Source organism: Mobula hypostoma, chromosome 21 (genome assembly GCF_963921235.1).
Source record: "Mobula hypostoma chromosome 21, sMobHyp1.1, whole genome shotgun sequence".
Classification (NCBI taxonomy): Eukaryota; Metazoa; Chordata; class Chondrichthyes; order Myliobatiformes; family Myliobatidae; genus Mobula; species Mobula hypostoma.
In genome coordinates, this window is record NC_086117.1 from 5793182 (window position 1) to 5811968 (window position 18787).

Below are 18787 nucleotides of genomic sequence, written 5' to 3' on the forward strand. Positions count from 1 at the left end.
TGCATATATGACCTTCTTTTGTTAAATAATTAAAATAATTGACACTGAGGTTACAAAGGTGCAATTCAAGTTACATATCTAGATATCCAGTCTGCTTTGAAGGGTCAGATGGAGCAGTGTGAAGATGCTTGTGGGTAAATTTCATCAGAACTGACATAATTGAGCTCAGGCTGCTTTATAAAACAGAAAAAGTAACTCATCTTGCTCTAAGGTAATAAACAAACTCTCAAAATTCCAGTGCAAGGGTTTTTTTTAGCCTGTAAACAAATTCTAACTTTAGTTGAATTATAAATCAATTTCCTGACTTTCAGAATGATAAAGTGCCATAAAATCATCTGCCTTTAAGAGCTTTGAAATGAAATGCACTCTTATGCTATTTTCAAACAGGTCTTTAGGGCTGAGAAAACTGGAAGGCTCATATTTGAAGGGGATTTCACTGAAGCGCATTGAATATTGAAACGCCTAGATACAGTGGACATGGAGAGGATGTTTTCAATAATAGGAGAGTCTAGGACCAGAGGGAAGAGCCTCAGAATAGAAGGATATCCTTTAGTACAGAGATGAGGAGGAATTTCTTTAGCCAGAGGGTGGTGAATCTGTGGAATTCTTTGCCACAGACAGCTCTTGGAGGCCAAGGAACTGGTACAGCTGAAGCAGAGGTTGGCTTTAAGAACGTCAAAGGTTATGAGCAGAAGGTAAGAGAATGGGGTTGAGAGGGATATTACATCAACCATGATGATGGGCTGACTGGCCTAATTATGCTCCTATGTCTTCTGGTCTTATGTATTAAACTTGCTGCAGCATATACGAAGATGAATGTATTTATTTCTATTTGTTTCATATGACCAATTTTAAATTTACCTTTAAGATTGTGAACCAATTGCAATTAAAGTGTTTTACAGCAAACTTCAGAAGCATAATTTTTCCCAAAACCCCACATGTCCACAATTCTTTAGTGCTGTATTCAGCAAAACTAAAAAGTAGAAACAAGTGCAAATGTTACAATCTGAAATAAAAACAAACTGTTTTTGAAGCACTCAGCAGGGCAGGTAACATCCATGGAGAGTGAAACTGGGTCAATATTTCAGGTCAAGAAAACTCTGAGCAGGTCACACTTGGAATACTGTGTTTTAGTTCTGGTCATCTCATTGTAGGAAGAAAGTTTAAGTTTTAGAGAGGATGCAGAGGAGATTTACTAGGACGCTGCCTGGATTAGAGAGCATGTGTTAAGAGGATAGGTTGAGTGAGGAAGGGATTTTCTCTTTGAGGTGAAGGAGGATGAGAGGTGACTTGATAGAGGTGTACAAGATAAGAGGTATAGATAGGGTGGACAGCCAGAGAGTTTTCCCAGGGTGGAAATGGCTAACATGAGGGGGTACAGTTTGAAGGTGACTGGAGGAAAGTATAGCGGGGATATCAGAGGTAGGTATTTACACAGAGAATGGTGAGTGCGTGGAATGCCCTGCCAGGTGTAGTGGTTGAGGGAGATACATTAAGAGCATTTAAGAAACTTAGGTAGCCACAGAGATGATAAAAAAAATGGAGGGCTATGTAGAAGGGAAGGTTTAGATTGATCTTAGAGTAGGTTAAAAGGTCAGCACAACATCATGGGCCAGACAGCTTGTACTGTGCTGTAGTGTTACATGGTCTATGCTCTAAGAAAAAGTTAGAAATCACTTTCAGTGAGTGGAGAGGACAGTGGTATTCTCTGTAATAAACTGGAAACTATCGAAGTCTAATTGCTGGTCCTAGTTTGAGGGGGTTAGTGAAGCTTATTAATTGTTGCTGATCTAACTGAAATAAATATTTTATTTTATTTTAGAGATACAGTGCAGAACAGGCCCAACGAGCCGCACCGTTCAGCAACCCCTGATTTAACTCTAGCCTAATCACAGGACTATTTACAATGGCCGATTAACCTACTAACAGTATGTCTTTGGAATGTGGGAGGAAACCAGAGCACCCGAGGGAACTGAAGCGACTTGTGGGGAGAACATACAAACTCCGTGCAGACCGCGCTGGAACTGAACTCTGAACTCCGGAACACCCCGGGCTGTAATAGCGTCACATTAACCACTACACTACAGGAAATATAAGGAGGAGGAAATGATAGGATGGTGGCAAACGTGGAATTCTCGCCCTCGTAAGGTTGTTATGACTAGATCATTGCAGGCTTTTGCAAAGGAAGCAGACTTTTTGTTAAGTTCTGGAATAGGAGGCTCTGGGAAGTGACAGAGAAGAGATGAGACATGAAACAGATCAGATATAATAACCATAAGGGCAAGCCTGAGGTGCGGAGTGGCCTACTCCTGATGTATTCTTGGTGTGAAACAAAACTGGTGATGCATATTCAATTACTGGATGTTCTCAGTATGTTTGTGAAAAAACTAATAACTAAAACTAATAAATCTCATAATTGTTTTTCTATAGGTTCTGCTTTTACTGATGTTTTTAACATTGATTTTGTCTGTAAACTGGAAAATACACTAAATCACTTGATATGGGAACCGTATGTATGGGGTGTCCACGGAGGGGTAGCACCGCTATTGAAGGGACTTGGTGTGTCCATTTTGGGGCAGCTCATTCACCGTTAGGCTCCACCAGACACTTAGCTCCCACTTGTAGCTGTTTGCAAGCAACAGTAGCCACACCCTGGTACCACCGGTTTGACAGGAGGGCTGAACCAGGTGAGGACAGCTGGCAGGCCTCTCACCCCGGTGAGACAGGTTTACACCTGTCCTAGCATGCGAAGTCAGCTCTGGTGGGCAGGGTGGATAAGATCTACAGTGAGATCCAATGGCCAGGAAGGCAGTTCTGCAACACTTCGTGGAGAGTGAGGGGCATGACAAGGCACGGAAGAAGTCATGGTCAACCATTGCAACCAAGGAAAATCTCAGTTTGTGATGACTACTCTTACCACTGGACCTGGACATTCAAGGTCGAGAGAGTGGAACTGTGTAATTGCTTTTCCACTTTAAAAACGCTCCCGCACAGGTCTCCTGTCAGCATCAGGTATGACAGACAACCAACATGGCAACCATATCTCTTCAGTTTTGTACTGAATGGCATCAAAAACACGTAAGACTGAGATAAAAGAACAATTACTAAAAACGAAAAGAGAGATGAAACTAACTTTGCCATTTGTAGAATGTCAGACCTTTGAATACAATGATATTCAAAGGTGGCATAGTAGTGTAGTGGTTAGCACAACGCTTTACAGTACTAGCAACCTGGGTTCAGCCCCCACCGCCTCCTGTAAGCAGTTTGTAACTTCTCCCCATGACCACGTGGGTTTCCTCCGGGTGCTCCAGTTTCCTTCCACCAGTCCAAAGATGTACCAGTCTGTAGGTTAATTGGTTAATTCGATTTGTAATCCAGGGAGCGGGAAGTGCAGAATCAAAAATCGCTGTGATGATTGTACGTTCTAGTATCAATTGTTTGGCAACAATAAAGTATAAAGGTATTGTAAATTGTCCTGTGATTAAGGGAGCGTTAAATCAGGGGATTGGTGGACGGCGTGGCTCAAAGGGCCAGAAAAGCTCACTCCACAATGCACCCCTATCAATCAATCAATCAATCAATCAATAAATAAATAAATAAATAAAATGGTGAATCTAATTGGATCGAATAATATATAACTGTTCATCTATGTGACATTCTCAAATAATATCATGGGAACTTGCTCGTGTGTAGGAGTGTCCATTAGTCAGGCGTTCATAACCTCTCTCTCTCCTGAGTCTCCCTTCCCCCTATTTGCGACATTTACCGGGAGTGTTGTATACGAAGGGCCTGAAGCATTGTTGAGGATCCCTACCACCCATCCTACAATCTTTTTGACCCACTACTGTCAGAGAAGAGGTACAGGAGCATCAGGACTAGGTCTGCAGACTGGGAAACAGCTTCTTCCCTCAGGCTGTGAGACTAATGAATACCCTGCCACCACCGAGGTCTCATCACCAGGGCAGTGAGCTGTTTACTGTTTACCTGAGTTAAGCACTACATGCATTTTGAATTATATTTTATTAACTTATTTATGATAATATTTTGGTTTATGTGCTGCGTGTGATACATGTTTTGTGAGTGCATGGTGATCCAGAAGAACGTTGTTTCATTTGGCTATATATATGTACAGTTAGATAACTATAAACTTGAACTTGAACTTGGTGATGGCCTGTGCCTACATTGTAAAAGATAGCACACTTTATCTGAATGATGGGAAGAACAAGCCTATTCCTGTTGGGTTCTTGGTGTGAACAAAACTTAGTGTTGCATATTCAATTACTGGACATTCTCAGAATACATCTGAAAACACTAATAAACCTCATAATGCTTGTGCAAAGCTGCTTTTCTACCTGCGGTATAGACCATCCCCAGTTTTATAATCCTGCTGAAGCTCTCAGGCCCTCTTCTCCAGTCTCTTAAATTTAAACAATCTCCCACAAAAGATAACTGGCAGGTCAGCTTTTGTGAACTACACTCCTAAACTATGGTATTCAATACCTGAAACTATAAGGGATGCAGACTTAGTTGATACTTTTAAACGCCAACAAAACCTATTTATATAACCTTGTATTAACAAACAGGCTTAGATTTCTCTGATAATTTATTTGTGGATTCTAGTTAATTGGGGCAGCTGTTTATTTGGAGCAACTCTTAAAGAACAAAAACTAGCAAAAACCATTAGAAATTTTCTGGGATTACCTTAATTTATTTGGGACACAATGCCGCTTAATTAGGACAAGAGACTGTAACTAAACAGGTTCTAACTAATGTCAGTCATGTGCGCTTTTGTGGCCATTAGATGTAATACTGTGCTGAGAGTGAAGTTTTTAAATAGCATTAGTTATGAGTGTTTGTGTTCAAAAAGCAGTGATTTTTGGCATTGATAGTTGGCAAGAAATAAGCAGTAAGACAATTCAGAGCTGCTTTGCTCACTGTGGTTTCCAGCAATCAGGCTTGCAGATGCTGGGATGCGATGGGAAGTGAGGACTTTGATATAATAGCTATCACTAAAAAGGTAGTACTGAGTAAACTTATGGGCTTAAAAATAGATAAGTCCCCTGGTCCTGATGGAATGCATCCCAGGGTACTGAAAGAAACGGCAGAGGTTACAGTTGAGGCTTTGGTGATAATTTACCAAAATTCTCTCGACTCTGGGCAAGTCTCAGTGGATTGGAAGAAGGCGAGTGTCACGTCACTATTCAAAAAACAATGTAGGCAAAAGGCAGATAACTTTAGGCTGAACAACAGGAATTCTGCAGATGCTGGAAATTCAAGCAACACACATCAAAGTTGCTGGTGAACGCAGCAGGCCAGGCAGCATCTGTAGGAAGAGGTGCAGTCGACGTTTCAGGCCGAGACCCTGCGTCCTACAGATGCTGCCTGGCCTGCTGCGTTCACCAGCAACTTTGATGTGTGTAACTTTAGGCTGGTTGGTTTAACATCTGTAGTTGGGGAAATGCTTGAAGCTATCATTAAAGAAGAAATAGTGAGGCATCTGGAAAGAAATGGATCCATCATACAGACACAGCCTGGACTCAGTAAAGGCAGATCCTGTTTTACAAACTTACTGGAGTTCTTTGAGGATATAATGAGCGCAGTGGATAGAGGAGAACAGATAGACGTTATTTACTTGGATTTCCAGAAGGCATTCGAGATGTATCCATAAGATAAGGATGCATAGAGTTGGGGGTGATGTACTAGCACGGACAGAGGATTCGTTAACCAATAGAAAGCAGAGGGCTGGGTTATATGGGTGTTTCTCTGATTGGCAATCAGTGGTGACCAGTGTGCTGCAGGGGTCAGTACTGGGCCCACATCTGTTCATGATATACATTAATGATCTGGAAGAGGGGACCGAGTGTAGTCTATCTAAGTTTGCTGATGACACTAAATTGAGTGGAAAAGCAAATTGTGCAGAGGATACGGACAGTCTGCAGAGAGATATAAATAGGTTAAGTGAGTGGGCAAGGGTCTGGCAGATGTTGGTAAATGCGAAGTCATCCACTTTGGAAGGGCAAATGGAAGATCAGATTATTACTTAAATGGTAGAAGACTTGGAAGTGCTTGTGAACAAATTGCAAAAGGTTGGTTTGCAGATGCAGCAGGGTATCAAGAAGGCAAATAGAATGTTGGCCTTCATTGCTGGAGGGATTGAATTTAATAGCAGGGAGGTTATGCTGCAACCGTACAGGGTACTGGTGAGGCTGCACCTGGATTACTGTGTGCAGTTCTGGTCTCCTTACTTGAGGAAGGAGATACTGGCTTTGGTGGTGCAGAGGAGGTTCACCAGGTTGATTCCAGAGATGAGGGAGTTAGACTATGAGGAGAGATTGAGTTGCCTGGGTCTGTACTTGCCGGAATTCAGAAGAATGAGAGGAGCTCTTATAGAAACATATAAAATTATGAAAGGGATAGATAAGATAGAGACAGGGAAGTTGTTTCCACTGGCAGGTGAGACTACAACCAGGGGACCTCAAGATTCAGAGGAGTAAATTTAGGATGGAGATGAGGAGGAACTGCTTTTCCCAAAGAGTGGTGAATCTGTGAAATTCTCCTCCCAAAGAAGCAGTGGAGGCCACCTCAGTAAATGTACCTAAGACAAGATTGGATAGATTTTCGCATTTAGGGGAATTAAGGGTTATGGGGAAAAGGTAGGTAGGTGGAGATGAGTTCATGGTCAGATCAGCCATGATCTTATTGAATGGCGGAGCAGGCTCAACGGGCCAGATGGTCGACTCCTGCTCCTATTTCTTATGTTCTTATGTCAGAAACAGCCAGGAGTGAAAATGAAACAATTTCACTACTTCAAGTGAGAAATTACAAAGAATTTGAAGGTGTCGACAGTCATCTTGAATGTTACAATGAAAATTAGGATTTGGAGCATACAATCATCGAAAGCATTGTATGAAAGCAGCCTATTAACTACACCAGGCATCTGCACTGACTTTGTTCATTGTGTACACTGGATGGATTCCTGTGTCAATAACTATTAGGAACTAATACACAGTTTAATAGTACTGTAGTACTACTGATGGTGTTCTAATTTAATCTGTATTTCATTTAAGGACATCATTTATTTCTCAGTTTGTCTTTTTTATACCTTTTTAACTACTTCCACGAAACTTTAAATAATTGTGGCAGCCACTTAGTTGGGCCAAACTGTACTGGTCCCGATATGTCCCAATTAACCAGAATCTACTGTATATCAATTAAAGTGCCTTAGATGGTCTCAACAATAGCAAGCTGATTGAGGCTTTACATATTGGACAGATCATCCTTATGCAGTTAGCAACTGTGGTGTTAAATGGGAAGTTAAACCAACTAAGAACTTCATCATTGAGGAGCGCCTATTATAAATATTCTCTTGTGCTTTTTTTAAAGTAAGCTTTCATGCAGTCTGCATGAATCAAGGAACATAAGCAGTCAAATATCCTTTAACGTCCAGTCCCACATTGCCTCTCCAGCTTTGACCCAATGAACAGGTAAAGTCTTACCTCCTCCATATTCGCCGTTATTTATCTCCTCCTCAAATACATCACTAAATCCTTCCCCAGAATTCAGCAGATCCAGTCGACCGTCAATGAACTGGAAAACAGAATGATTTTTTTTACGGGAAACAACTGTTCATATAAGTGACACTCTCAAAGCAGGACGTGAAAGGAAGCAGAGTATTTGAAATACAGTTTTTGTGCTGTCAAAACACAATTAATGAGCTCACACTAATTAAAAGAATCAGCAAGTCAGACAGAAGTGAAGAATACGTTACTGTTTCAGATTTTACGCTTGTTTGCAGACAATGTGCACGGTTGAATAACAAGTAATTTAGGAAATTGAGGGATTTCATTTCACTGAAAGAAAGACTCTAATTCACCATGCTCAGCTATTAATATCAACGGAAATCTCAATATTGTAAATAATAGATATCTGATACATACTGAAAAACTCTACTGGCTCAGAGTGCCATGGGCTACAATCGAAATATAAACTACAGGTGGTGCATTTCAATAGTTTTAAGTTCCTTGGGCAGGTCATATTGTGTCTGTGAACCTGACCCACTGTCACGTTACTAAAGGGATTGGACAGGCTAGATGCAGGAAGATTGTTCCTGATGTTGGGGAAGTCCAGAATGAGGGGTCACAGTTTGAGGATAAAGGGGAAGCCTTTTAGGACCAAGATTAGGAAAAACTTCTTCGCACATAGAGTGGTGAATCTGTGGAATTCTCTGCCACAGGAAACAGTTGAGGCCAGTTCATTGGCTATACTTAAGAGGGAGTTAGATATGGCCCTTGTGGCTAAAGGGGTCAGGGGGTATGGAGGGAAGGCTGGTACAGGCTTCTGAGTTGGATGATCAGCCATGATCATACTGAATGGCGGTGCAGGCTCGATGGGCCGAATGGCCTACTCCTGCACCTAGTTTCCATGTTTCTATGTTTACTGCAAGTTGAAGAAAGGCAAAGGTGACGAAGCATTTTCCAAAAGAGCATTTGCCGCTTCATTCCTTTCACATGAATCAGCAACATGAAGTTAGAGATTTTATACCCAAGGCTGAAAACAAAATCAAGTATGGTTGATTATAAGCGGTAATTTCTTAGGGGGTTAAGTTAAATGGCTACCCTTGACGTCAATGAAATGCCATTACGAACAGGAATCCTAAGGAGGAGGGTTGGTCATGTGGCTAACAACCCTATCCTGTAAAAACCCAATGCTGCACAAATGCCAACAGAAGCTCCAAAGACCTTATCCTTGGGAGAGGAAGAATCTTCAATGAGCTACAACTGGGGACAACCTGTAAGACCAGCCTCAAATATAGAACTCTGGCGAGCTGCTGTTGGCGGCCTATGCCCCAGTAGGGAGAAGGACATAAGAAGAGGAAAAAAATCATTGTTGGACACAACCCACTCTTCAAATTGCCTTTTCCAAGTGCCCCCTTCTGGAAAGTGCTATAGGGTATTAAACAAAAAAACTTCACACCATCTTAAAAGTTTCTTCCCCCAAGCAGTTAATCTGATTAACCATTGTGGTTAGCCCCCCATATTTTCGTCTATCTATTACTTCAGTCACTACACTGCACTGTAAACACTTCCAACCACTTTTTAAAATGTAAATACATGTTAGCATTTATATATTTATACACATTTTATTCCATATCCATTCTTTAACCTCTAATTTTATTTTCTATATAATTCTATATATGAGCTGCCAGATGAAGTGGTAAATGCGGGCTCACTTTTAACATTTAAGAAAAACTTGGACAGGTACATGGATGGGAGGTGTATGGAGGGATATGGTCCAGGTGCAGGTCAGTGGGACTAGGCAGAAAAATGGTTCGGCACAGCCAAGAAGGGCCAAAAGGCCTGGTTCAGTGCTGTAATGTTCTATGGTTCTTTATTCTTTATATTAGTTTAATATTGTTGTTTTTTGTTGCAATTGCCCCCCTGACCAACACAACACAGCAAATTCCTAATACGTGCTGTTGTATTTGGTGAATAAAGTTGATTCTTGCCTCTTAACCTTCTTGCAGGAAACTGCAAGGTCCAAATACCAAAAAAATTAAGTAGGCACTCAATATAACAAACATTTTTTTTATGTGTAGTTGGATAAGGGGGCCTACAGAAAGATCTACTGTCAGTCAAGTGAGGACTAAGAAGGAGCAACCAAAATGGTGCAATATTCTGGAACAATCCCTAGGATAAATATTTCTGGTTCTAGAAAGTAAGTTAGAATTGTAAAATTACCAGCACATTTGAATCTTGCTCCAACACGAGCACCAGCCTAACCAGCATCAAGGACATCTTCAAAAGGTGATGTCTCAAAAAGGTACCATCCATTATTAAGGACCCCCATCACTCAGGACATGTCCTCTTCTCATTGCTACCATCGAGGAGGAGGTATAGGAGCCTGAAGACACACACTCAGTATTTCAGGAATAGCCTCTTCCCCTCCACCATCAGATGTATGAATGGACAATGAACTCATGAATACTACCTCACTACATTTTTTCTTTTTTGTTCTCATTTTGCACTACTTATTTAATTGATTTTTTAAATATATACTTAATGTAATTTATAATTTTATTATCTATTGCAATGCAGTGCTGCCACAAAATAACAAATTTCGCGACACATGCCGGTGATATTAAATCTGATTCTGAAATTTTAAGCTTGAATTAAAATGTTGGAGATATGTTTGTTTGTTATTCCCTGTCATTCTTTGAGTAGAATGGGATTGTACTCAGCAAGTGAATTCATCTACCTGGTCATCAAAACAAGGCTGTGCAAAGATTGGAGCGGGTTAAATCTTGGTCCATAACAATGCGAACCATCCATCACAGTATCAGAAACTCACCTCATTTCTGCGCCGAAGCAAAAACTCAAGGAAGCTGATCTCATTAAAAAATCATCACCTCCAATAAGAGGGCACTAAAGCAAAAGCCTGCTTTTTGGAAAGAAATCTGGAAAATTTCTAAGCAGCCTGCGAAACCACCAACACTGTGCAGCTGTTCACAACCACAAGCGATAATAACTTTCTAGCTTGTATAAAGACACAAGCCAGCTTTCAAAAAATTCCCACTCCATCTATAAAGTAAGGGTTTCCTAAAATCTATCACTCAACGTTTATTTTAGAAATTCTTCCAAGTTACTTTCTACAACTTAATCAATCACAGAACATAGAACGTTATAGTACAGTTCAGGTCCATTGTATGACAATGTTGTGCTAACCTTTTAACCTACTCTAAGATCAATCTAACCCTTCCCTCCCACATAGCCCTCCATTTTTCCATCATCCATGTGCCTATCTAAGAGTTTCTTAAACGTCCTTAATGAATCTGCCTCTACCACCACTTTTGGTAGTGCTATACACCTACCACTCTTTGTGTAAAACAAATCTTCCTCTGACATCCTCCCTACGCATTCCTCCAATCACCTTAAAATTATGACCCCTCGTATTAGCCATTTCCGCCCTGGAAAACAATTCTCTGGCTGTCTACTTATCCTTTAGGATGGGATTTCATATGGACAATGGACTTTTATCCAAACTCGGCAAAGAATGATCCCACTGAGGCTCAACTTTTGTTCAAAGTTTTTAAAGAATAAAAAGTTCTCCTCCCTCCCCCTTCTCCCTTTTCTCCATTCCTCATTCTGGCTCTACCTTACCCCCTCCCTTTTCCTCACCTGCCTATCACCTCCCACAGGTGCCCCTCCTCCTTCCCTTTCTCCCATGGTCCACTCTCCTCTCCTATCAGATTCCTTCTTCTTCAGCCCTTTGCCTTTTCCACCTATCACCTCTTAGCTTCTCACTTTGTCCCCTCCTCTCCAATTCACCCATTTCCCCCCTCACTGGCTTCACCTATCACCTGCCAACTTGTAGTCCTCCCTCTTCCCTCCAGCTTCCTTTCCAGTGCTTATGAAGGGTCTTAGCCAGAAACGTTGACTGTTTTTTCCTCTCCATAGATGCTGCCTGACCTGCTGAGTTCCTCCAGCACTTTGTGAATGTTGCTCGGATTTCCAGCATCTGCAGAATCTCTTGTGTTTAGGAGATGAGCTAAACTGTTAGGGTTACCTCATTCACTTCGTACCTGTTTGAAGAGTTGCAGTTGAATGGCATTCTGTAGGAACTGCCTCATGGCACTCGAGCGGTGTGAAACAAAAACCTCCTCGTTGAACGTTATGGGTTCCTCCTAGAAACAATAACAAGAACGTGATATAGTGCTGATGTTTAGTAAGCTGTAACGATGCTGGTAAAATTCCATCTTCTTCAGAACATTCTGGTACAATTCTACACTGCCATCATAGACAGCATCCATACAACAGCCATTATGGGGCGGCACGGTAGTGTAGCGTTAGCGTAACGCTTTACAGTGCCGGCGACCGGGGTTCAGTTCCCCCCGCCGCTGTCTGTAAGGAGTTTGCACATCCTCCCCGTGACTGCATGACTTTCCTCTGGGTGCCTAAGTTTCCTCCTACATCCCAAAGAGGTATGGATTAGTAGGTTAATTGGTTACTTGGGCGCAGGCTTGTTGGGTTGGAAGGGCCTGTTACCGTGCTAAATCTATAAGTAAAATAAATAAAATTTGGTGCAGCATCCTCTCACTCACACAAACAGCAAAACTAGCAGAACTCAACAGAAACAAACGGTCATGAGCTGCATTCTAAATGGCTATCCTTGACATCGATGAAATACAGTTATCTACAGCAAGGCTGAAAACTGTAAATTGGCTGCAGTCTGCCGTCACCACAGGACTTGGATGTGTCGAGGACAAAGGAGCAGGCAGGAAATAAATCATTGCGGACACCGCCCAGTAAACTACCTTTTCCAAAATCTCCTTTCTGAAGAGTGCTACAAGGCTATTAAACAAAAACGTCACACCATCTTAAAAGTTCCTTCCTCTAGACAGTTAATCTAATCCACAATTCTAGATATCCCCCACACCAACCCCCTCTATCTACACCTCAATCACTGCAGTGTACTGAGAACACTTGAAACCACATTCTATAATGCTGTTTACATTGTAAATACATGCCAGTATCACGTATTCATGCATATTTTATTCTATATCTGAAGTTTAGCCTCTCACTTAATTTTTATAAACTTCTTTATAATTGTTGTTTGCTGTTTTTTTGTTACACAATCATGCCTTGACCAACACAACACAGCAAATTCCTAATACATGTAAATGTATATGGTGAATAAAGCTGATCCTTTATCTTTGATAATGCATAAATTAACAACAAATGCATAATAACATACCAATTACACAACGTAAGTTTGGCTGAGAGTAAATTGTCCTTCCTGATGCATTTTCTAAATGCATTCCTAAATTCAAAATCAGAGTTATATAAAAAAAAAGAGCAAAAGCAACCTGGGAGAGTGTTGGGGGTGGGGGGGGGGGCGGTGTGGCACTGTGGATTAGTGCCATTACACCAGTGACTTGGGTTCAATTCCTGTCACTGTCTGTAAGGAGTTTGTACGCTTTCCCCATGGCTGCGTGGGTTTCCTCTGGGTGCAGTGTCCTCCCACATTCCAAAGACATACAGGTTAATAGGTTAATTGGTCACATGGGCATAATTAGGCAGCATGGACTCATTTGTGCCAGAAGGGCCGGTTACTACACGGTACCTCTAAGTAAAAATAAAAATAAAAACAAAATAGTTTCAAGGGCTGCACTACCTACCTGTTTGTGAATTTAATTCTGTCTACATTCTTAAAATAGACAAAACCATTCCTTCCAAAGTTCAACTGGGGCACTTGCAGATAATTTCAGTAAATGCCCCCTTATTTTACCGAAGGCAATACCCTCAGGGTTACTACTGAAATACTCGCTCTAATGATAGAGGACCCATTTTGGAGACAGATTATAATGTGGCATAAGATAAATAATTAAATATCAGGCTAGTTATCGACTTTTATGGAGAATAACAATACTGTTGCACATTTGTGTTTTCTTCCTATACCATATAAGAAAACTGATTTTTAAGACTATTACTATTTACGAAGCAATCCAGATTATATGCCATCCTCTCCCACTATCAGCCTCAATGAAATGTAAAGATTAGCTTTATTTGTCACACACACATTGAAACATACAGTAAAAAGCATTGTTTCTGTTAATGCCCTACACAGTCTGACAATGGCATGGGCCAGTCCACAAATGTCATCGTGCTTATGGCGCCAACATAGCTTGGCTACAATTTATTAACCCTAACCCATACAGCTCTAGAATGTGGGAGGAAACGGGAGCATCTGGAGGAACTACGTGTGGTTATGGGGAAAATATACAATACCTGACCGGCAGCAACAGGATTTGAACCCCGATGGTGACTACAGGCACTATAAAGTGCGACCTGAACCACACACTACTGTGCTGCCCTGAAGTTTTGCATCATGCTTCGTAATTACACTGGCTGGACAATAGTGTACATTACAAATTGTTGGCATCTTATACTTCTTCATCTCTGCTTTCTCCAGGTAAGGAAGTTTGTATATCCTCAGCGTAGACTGGAAACACATAACACAATGCAGAAGGAAAATAAATAGACACTCAAGAGATTTTCCTTCACATTTTCCTAGATTTTGTTCGGTGAAGCACTAGCAAAATATCAAGAGATTTGAGAGAGGTAGCTTTAGATAGTGGATGCTCTAATTATTATCGTCCAGACTACTACAGATGTGGGAATTGTTGTGGACAAGAAAATGGTAATGCAACCCCATTATTTAATAAAGGAGGGAGAGAGAAAACAGCAAACTACTGACCATTAGGCTATTGTCAGTGATTGGGTAAAAACTGAAACATGCCATAACACAACACCTTGCAAAAATTAATACATTTGAAGAGCAATGTCACAAGAAAGTTGCATCCATTATCAAGGATCCCCATCATCCAGGCCATGTTCTCTCTTGCTACTACCATCAAGAAGGAGATACAGGAGCCTTAGGTCTCACACTACCAGGTTCAGGAACAGTTAATACCCTTCAACTCTCAGGCTCCTGAACCAGCGTCGATAACTTCACTCATCTCAGGCCTGAACTGATTCCACAACCAACAGACTCACTTTCAAGGACTCTACAAATCATGTCCTCTGTGTTATACACTTCCTGACATGTAGTCCGTCTGCCATTTCTTTGCCTATTCTCTTAATCTGTCTAAGTACTTCTGTGGCCTCTCTATTTCCCTTAAGCTACCTGCCCATCCATCTATCTTGGTATCATCTGCAAACTTTGCAACAAAGCTATTAATTCCATCATCCAAATCATTGACAATTGTCAGATGGGGCCTTCCACAAAAAGAATTGGCCCCAACGTAGACCACTGTGAAACACCAATAGTCACTAGCAGCCACCCAGAAAAGGTTCCCTTTACTCCCACTCTTTGCCTCCTCCCAATCAGCCATTGTTTTATCCAAGCTAGAATCTTTCCTGTAATACCATGGACTCGTAGCTTGTTAAACAACCTTGTGAGGCACCTTGTCAAAGGCCTTCTGAAAATCCAAGTACACAACATCAACTGAGTCTCCTTTGCTTATCCTGTTTGTTATTTCTTCAAAGAATTCCAACAAATTTGTCAGGCAAGATTTTCCCCTGAGGAAACCATGCTGACTACAGCCTATTTTATCATGTACTGTTTATCTATGCCTGCTCATGCTGTTTCTATGCCTGATGCGAGAACCTACACACTGGATAGAAGCTTCCTTCACTGTGCTATCAGAATTTGGAACAGCCTTCCAGATGCTGTGGTTGGAAACATCTGCGACGATGGGGTCCAAGCCTTCAAGAGTCGAGTGCACAAACATCTATCATTGCTGGGAGAGAAGTCACATGCTTCTTCATAAGCTATCATGAAGGGGACCAGAATGGCAATGCTTGGTTGTTGGTAGGTAGGGTTAATACAGGTGTCCCCTGCTTTTCAAACGTTCGCTTTACGAAACCTCGCTGTTACGAAAGACCTACATTAGTTACCTGCTTTCGCTAACAGAAGGTGTTTTCACTGTTACGAGAAAAGGCGGCGTGAAAAAAGCAGTGCGCGATAAAAGGCAGCGCACGCCCCAAGCAGCCAAGATCCTCCCCCGGAACTGCATTCTTGCCGGCATTGCTTAAACATGTGCCTGTGAGCAGCCGTTAGCAAGATGAGTTCTAAGGTATCGGAAAAGCCTAAGAGAGCTCGTAAGGGTGTTACACTTAGCGTAAAACTAGACATAATTAAGTATTTTGATCGTGGTGAACGAAGTAAGGACAGAGTAAGTTTGGCTTGAGGAAGTTGATGAAGATGATGTTGAAGAGGTTTTGGCATCCCATGACCAAGAGCTGATAGATGAAGAGCTGATGCAACTGGAAGAGGAAAGGATAACAATCGAAACCGAGTGCAGTAGCGAACGGACCAAAAGTGAAGTCGTCCAGGAACTGAACGTGAAGCAACTGCGTGAGATTTTCGCTGCAATTATTGCAGAAAAGTACAACTTTAATTTTGAAAGGGTATGTAGGTTTAGGGTATATTTGCAAGATGGTTTGAGTGCTTACAAAGAACTGTATGATAGAAAAATGCGCAAGGCTAAGCAGTCAAGCATACTGTCGTTTTTCAAACCTTCCACATCAGCCACAGCAGACGACGAACCTTGACCTTCGACATCGAGGCAGGCAGACATAGAAGAAGATGACCTGCCTGCCCTGATGGAAACAGACAACGATGAGATGACACCCCAGTGTCCCACCACCCCAACCCCCGGGCCGTGGACCGATACATTGCCGCGGAGAATGCAGCGGTAGCCGGGATGCACCCAGCACATCTTTAAGAAAAAAGCCGAAATAAACATGCTAATTACATACGTAATTACGTGCCGGGCGGCACCTAATTAATTAGCTTGTTTATTTCAGCTTTTTCCTTAAAGATGTGCTGGGTGCATCCCGGCCACCACTGCACTGCTGCATTCTTCGCAGATCGGTATCGTTCCCCGGCCTGGAGGTCGGGGTCCACTGCACCACCCCAACCTCCGACGACTCAGCCTAACACACCATCATCAGTGTGCTCAGCGCTGTCTTCCCAATTCCGGTAAGTGATACTACACTGTACATACATTATTTCTACTTTATATAGGCTGTGTATTTTTATGTGTTATTTGGTATGACTTGGCAGCTTCATAGCTTAAAGGTTAATGGAGAGAGTGTTTCCTCCGAGAGCGCTTGCGTGAAATTTTCGCTATGGAGAACAGTGCAGCATTGATTGTAGAAAAGTATTTCTACTTTATATAGGCTGTATATTTATCATATCATTCCTGCTTTTACTATATGTTACCGTTATTTTAGGTTTTATGTGTTATTTGGCATGATTTGGTAGGTTATGTTTTGGGTCTGCGAACGCTCACAAATTTTTCCCATACAAATAAATGGTAATTGCTTCTTCACTTTACACCATTCTGGCTTACGAACTGTTTCATAAGAACGCTCTACCTTCAGATGGCGGGGAAAACCTGTACCTGACCTTCAAGAGCACTTGTGAGTTCTGTTCTGGCTGGACTTAGTCCCTAAAGTGCTGGAGAACAGTGCGGAAAGAACAGGTGCTGTTTTCTTCTGCTAGGGATTAGTTTTTAGTTCCACGTGCTCCTGTCACGTTTTGTCACCCTGCAACCTTATCCTTCAATCTCTTTGAATTATGGAGGGCAGCATGTGTATAAATGTCTCTCTCCAGCAGACTTCATCATGATCATCATGACTCCAGTATTTCTACTATTTTTTAATGTTTCTTAATTGTACATATGATTTTTTTGTGTTCTATTGCTGAGTAGCAGTGAACCATCTGATTGGCCTATCAGAGTTCTCTTTGGGAACTAGTTGACTTGATCAGCATTTCTGATCTGGCTATTGTTCACGATTGCACTTAATAAAAAAACCCCTCCAAATACCCTGAGACCTCATCCTTAATAATTGTCTCCAACATCTTCCTAACCACTGAGGTCAGATTAATTGGCCTATAGTTTCCTTTCTTCTGCCTCTCTCCCATCTTGAAGAGTTGAATGACATTTGTAATTTTCTAGTTTTCTGGAACTATTTCAGAATCTAGTGATTCTTGAAAGACCATTACTAATGCCTCTGTTCTGCAATCTGTTCAGGCACCTTTTTCAGAACTCTGGGGAATACACCATCTGGTCCAGGTGACTTATCTACCTTCAGACCTTTCAGTTTCCGAAGAATCTTCTTCTCTAGTTATGGTAACTTCACACACTTCATAACCCGTTACACTTGGAACTTCCATCATACTGCTGGTGTCTTCCACCGCGAAGACGTGTAAAATACTTATTCAGTTTGCCTATCAGTTCGTTGTCTACCTCTCCAGCATAATTTTCTAGCAGTCCGATATCCATTCTCATTTTTTATGTTGGCTTTGACTTCTCTTGTGAGCCATGGTTGTGTAATTTTTCCTTCAGAATACTTCTTCCTCATTGGGACGTATATATCCTGTGCCTTCCAAATTGCTTCCAGAAATTCCAGCCATTGCTGCCTCCCGTCACCCCTGCCTATGTTCTTTTCCCAATCAATTCTGTCCAACTCTTCTCTTAAGCCTCTGTAATTCCCTTTACTCGACTGTAATACTGATACATCTGACTTTAGCTTCTCCTTCTCAAACTTCAGGGAGAATTCAATCATATTATGATCACTTGCTCCTAAGGGATTTTTTATTTACCTTGAGCTTTCTAATCAATTCTGATTCATTGTACAATACCCAATGCAGAATAGCTGATCCTCTAGTGAGCTCATCAACAAACTGCTCTAAAAGGCCATCTCGTAGGCACTCTAGAAAATCACCCTCCTGGAATCCAGCACCAACCCGATTTTCCCAATCCAGCTGTGTTTTGAAGTCCCCCATGAATATTGTAACACTTACCTTTTGGAATGCATTTTCCATCTACTGTTGTAACTTGTAGGCCACATCCTAACTACTGTTTGGGAGTCTGTATACAACTCCCATCAGAGTCATTTTACCCTTGCAGTTGCTCCAAAATGATTCACACCTTCTCACCCTATGTCACTTCTTTCTAATGATTTGATTTCTTTTTTTTTACTAATAGAGCAACATCATGCCCTCTGCCTTCCTGCCTGTCCATTCGATACAATGTGTATCCTTGGTCATTAAGCTCCCAGCTATAATCTTCTTTCAGCTATGATTCAGTGATGCCTACAACATCATACCCACCAATCTGCAAGTTTATCTACCTTATTCTATGTACTGAGTGCATTTAAATCTAACACCTTCAGTCCTGCATTCACCCTTTTCGATTTTGTCTGCCTTTTACACTGCA

General features: G+C 41.5%; 1 protein-coding gene across 5 annotated transcripts in view; it reads right to left on the minus strand.

Moving 5' to 3' along the window:
• The window catches only part of LOC134359757 (DENN domain-containing protein 1A-like), a 634195-nt gene that overhangs the window by 118570 nt on the left and 496838 nt on the right, over positions 1-18787 (minus strand). For all 5 annotated transcript variants that reach the window (XM_063073354.1, XM_063073353.1, XM_063073352.1 and 2 more), the window contains exons 14-15: positions 11579-11680; positions 7497-7587 (exon numbers count right to left, since the gene is read on the minus strand). In XM_063073354.1, coding sequence (XP_062929424.1) covers positions 7497-7587; positions 11579-11680 — 193 coding nt within the window. The remainder of the gene's footprint in view (positions 1-7496; positions 7588-11578; positions 11681-18787) is intronic.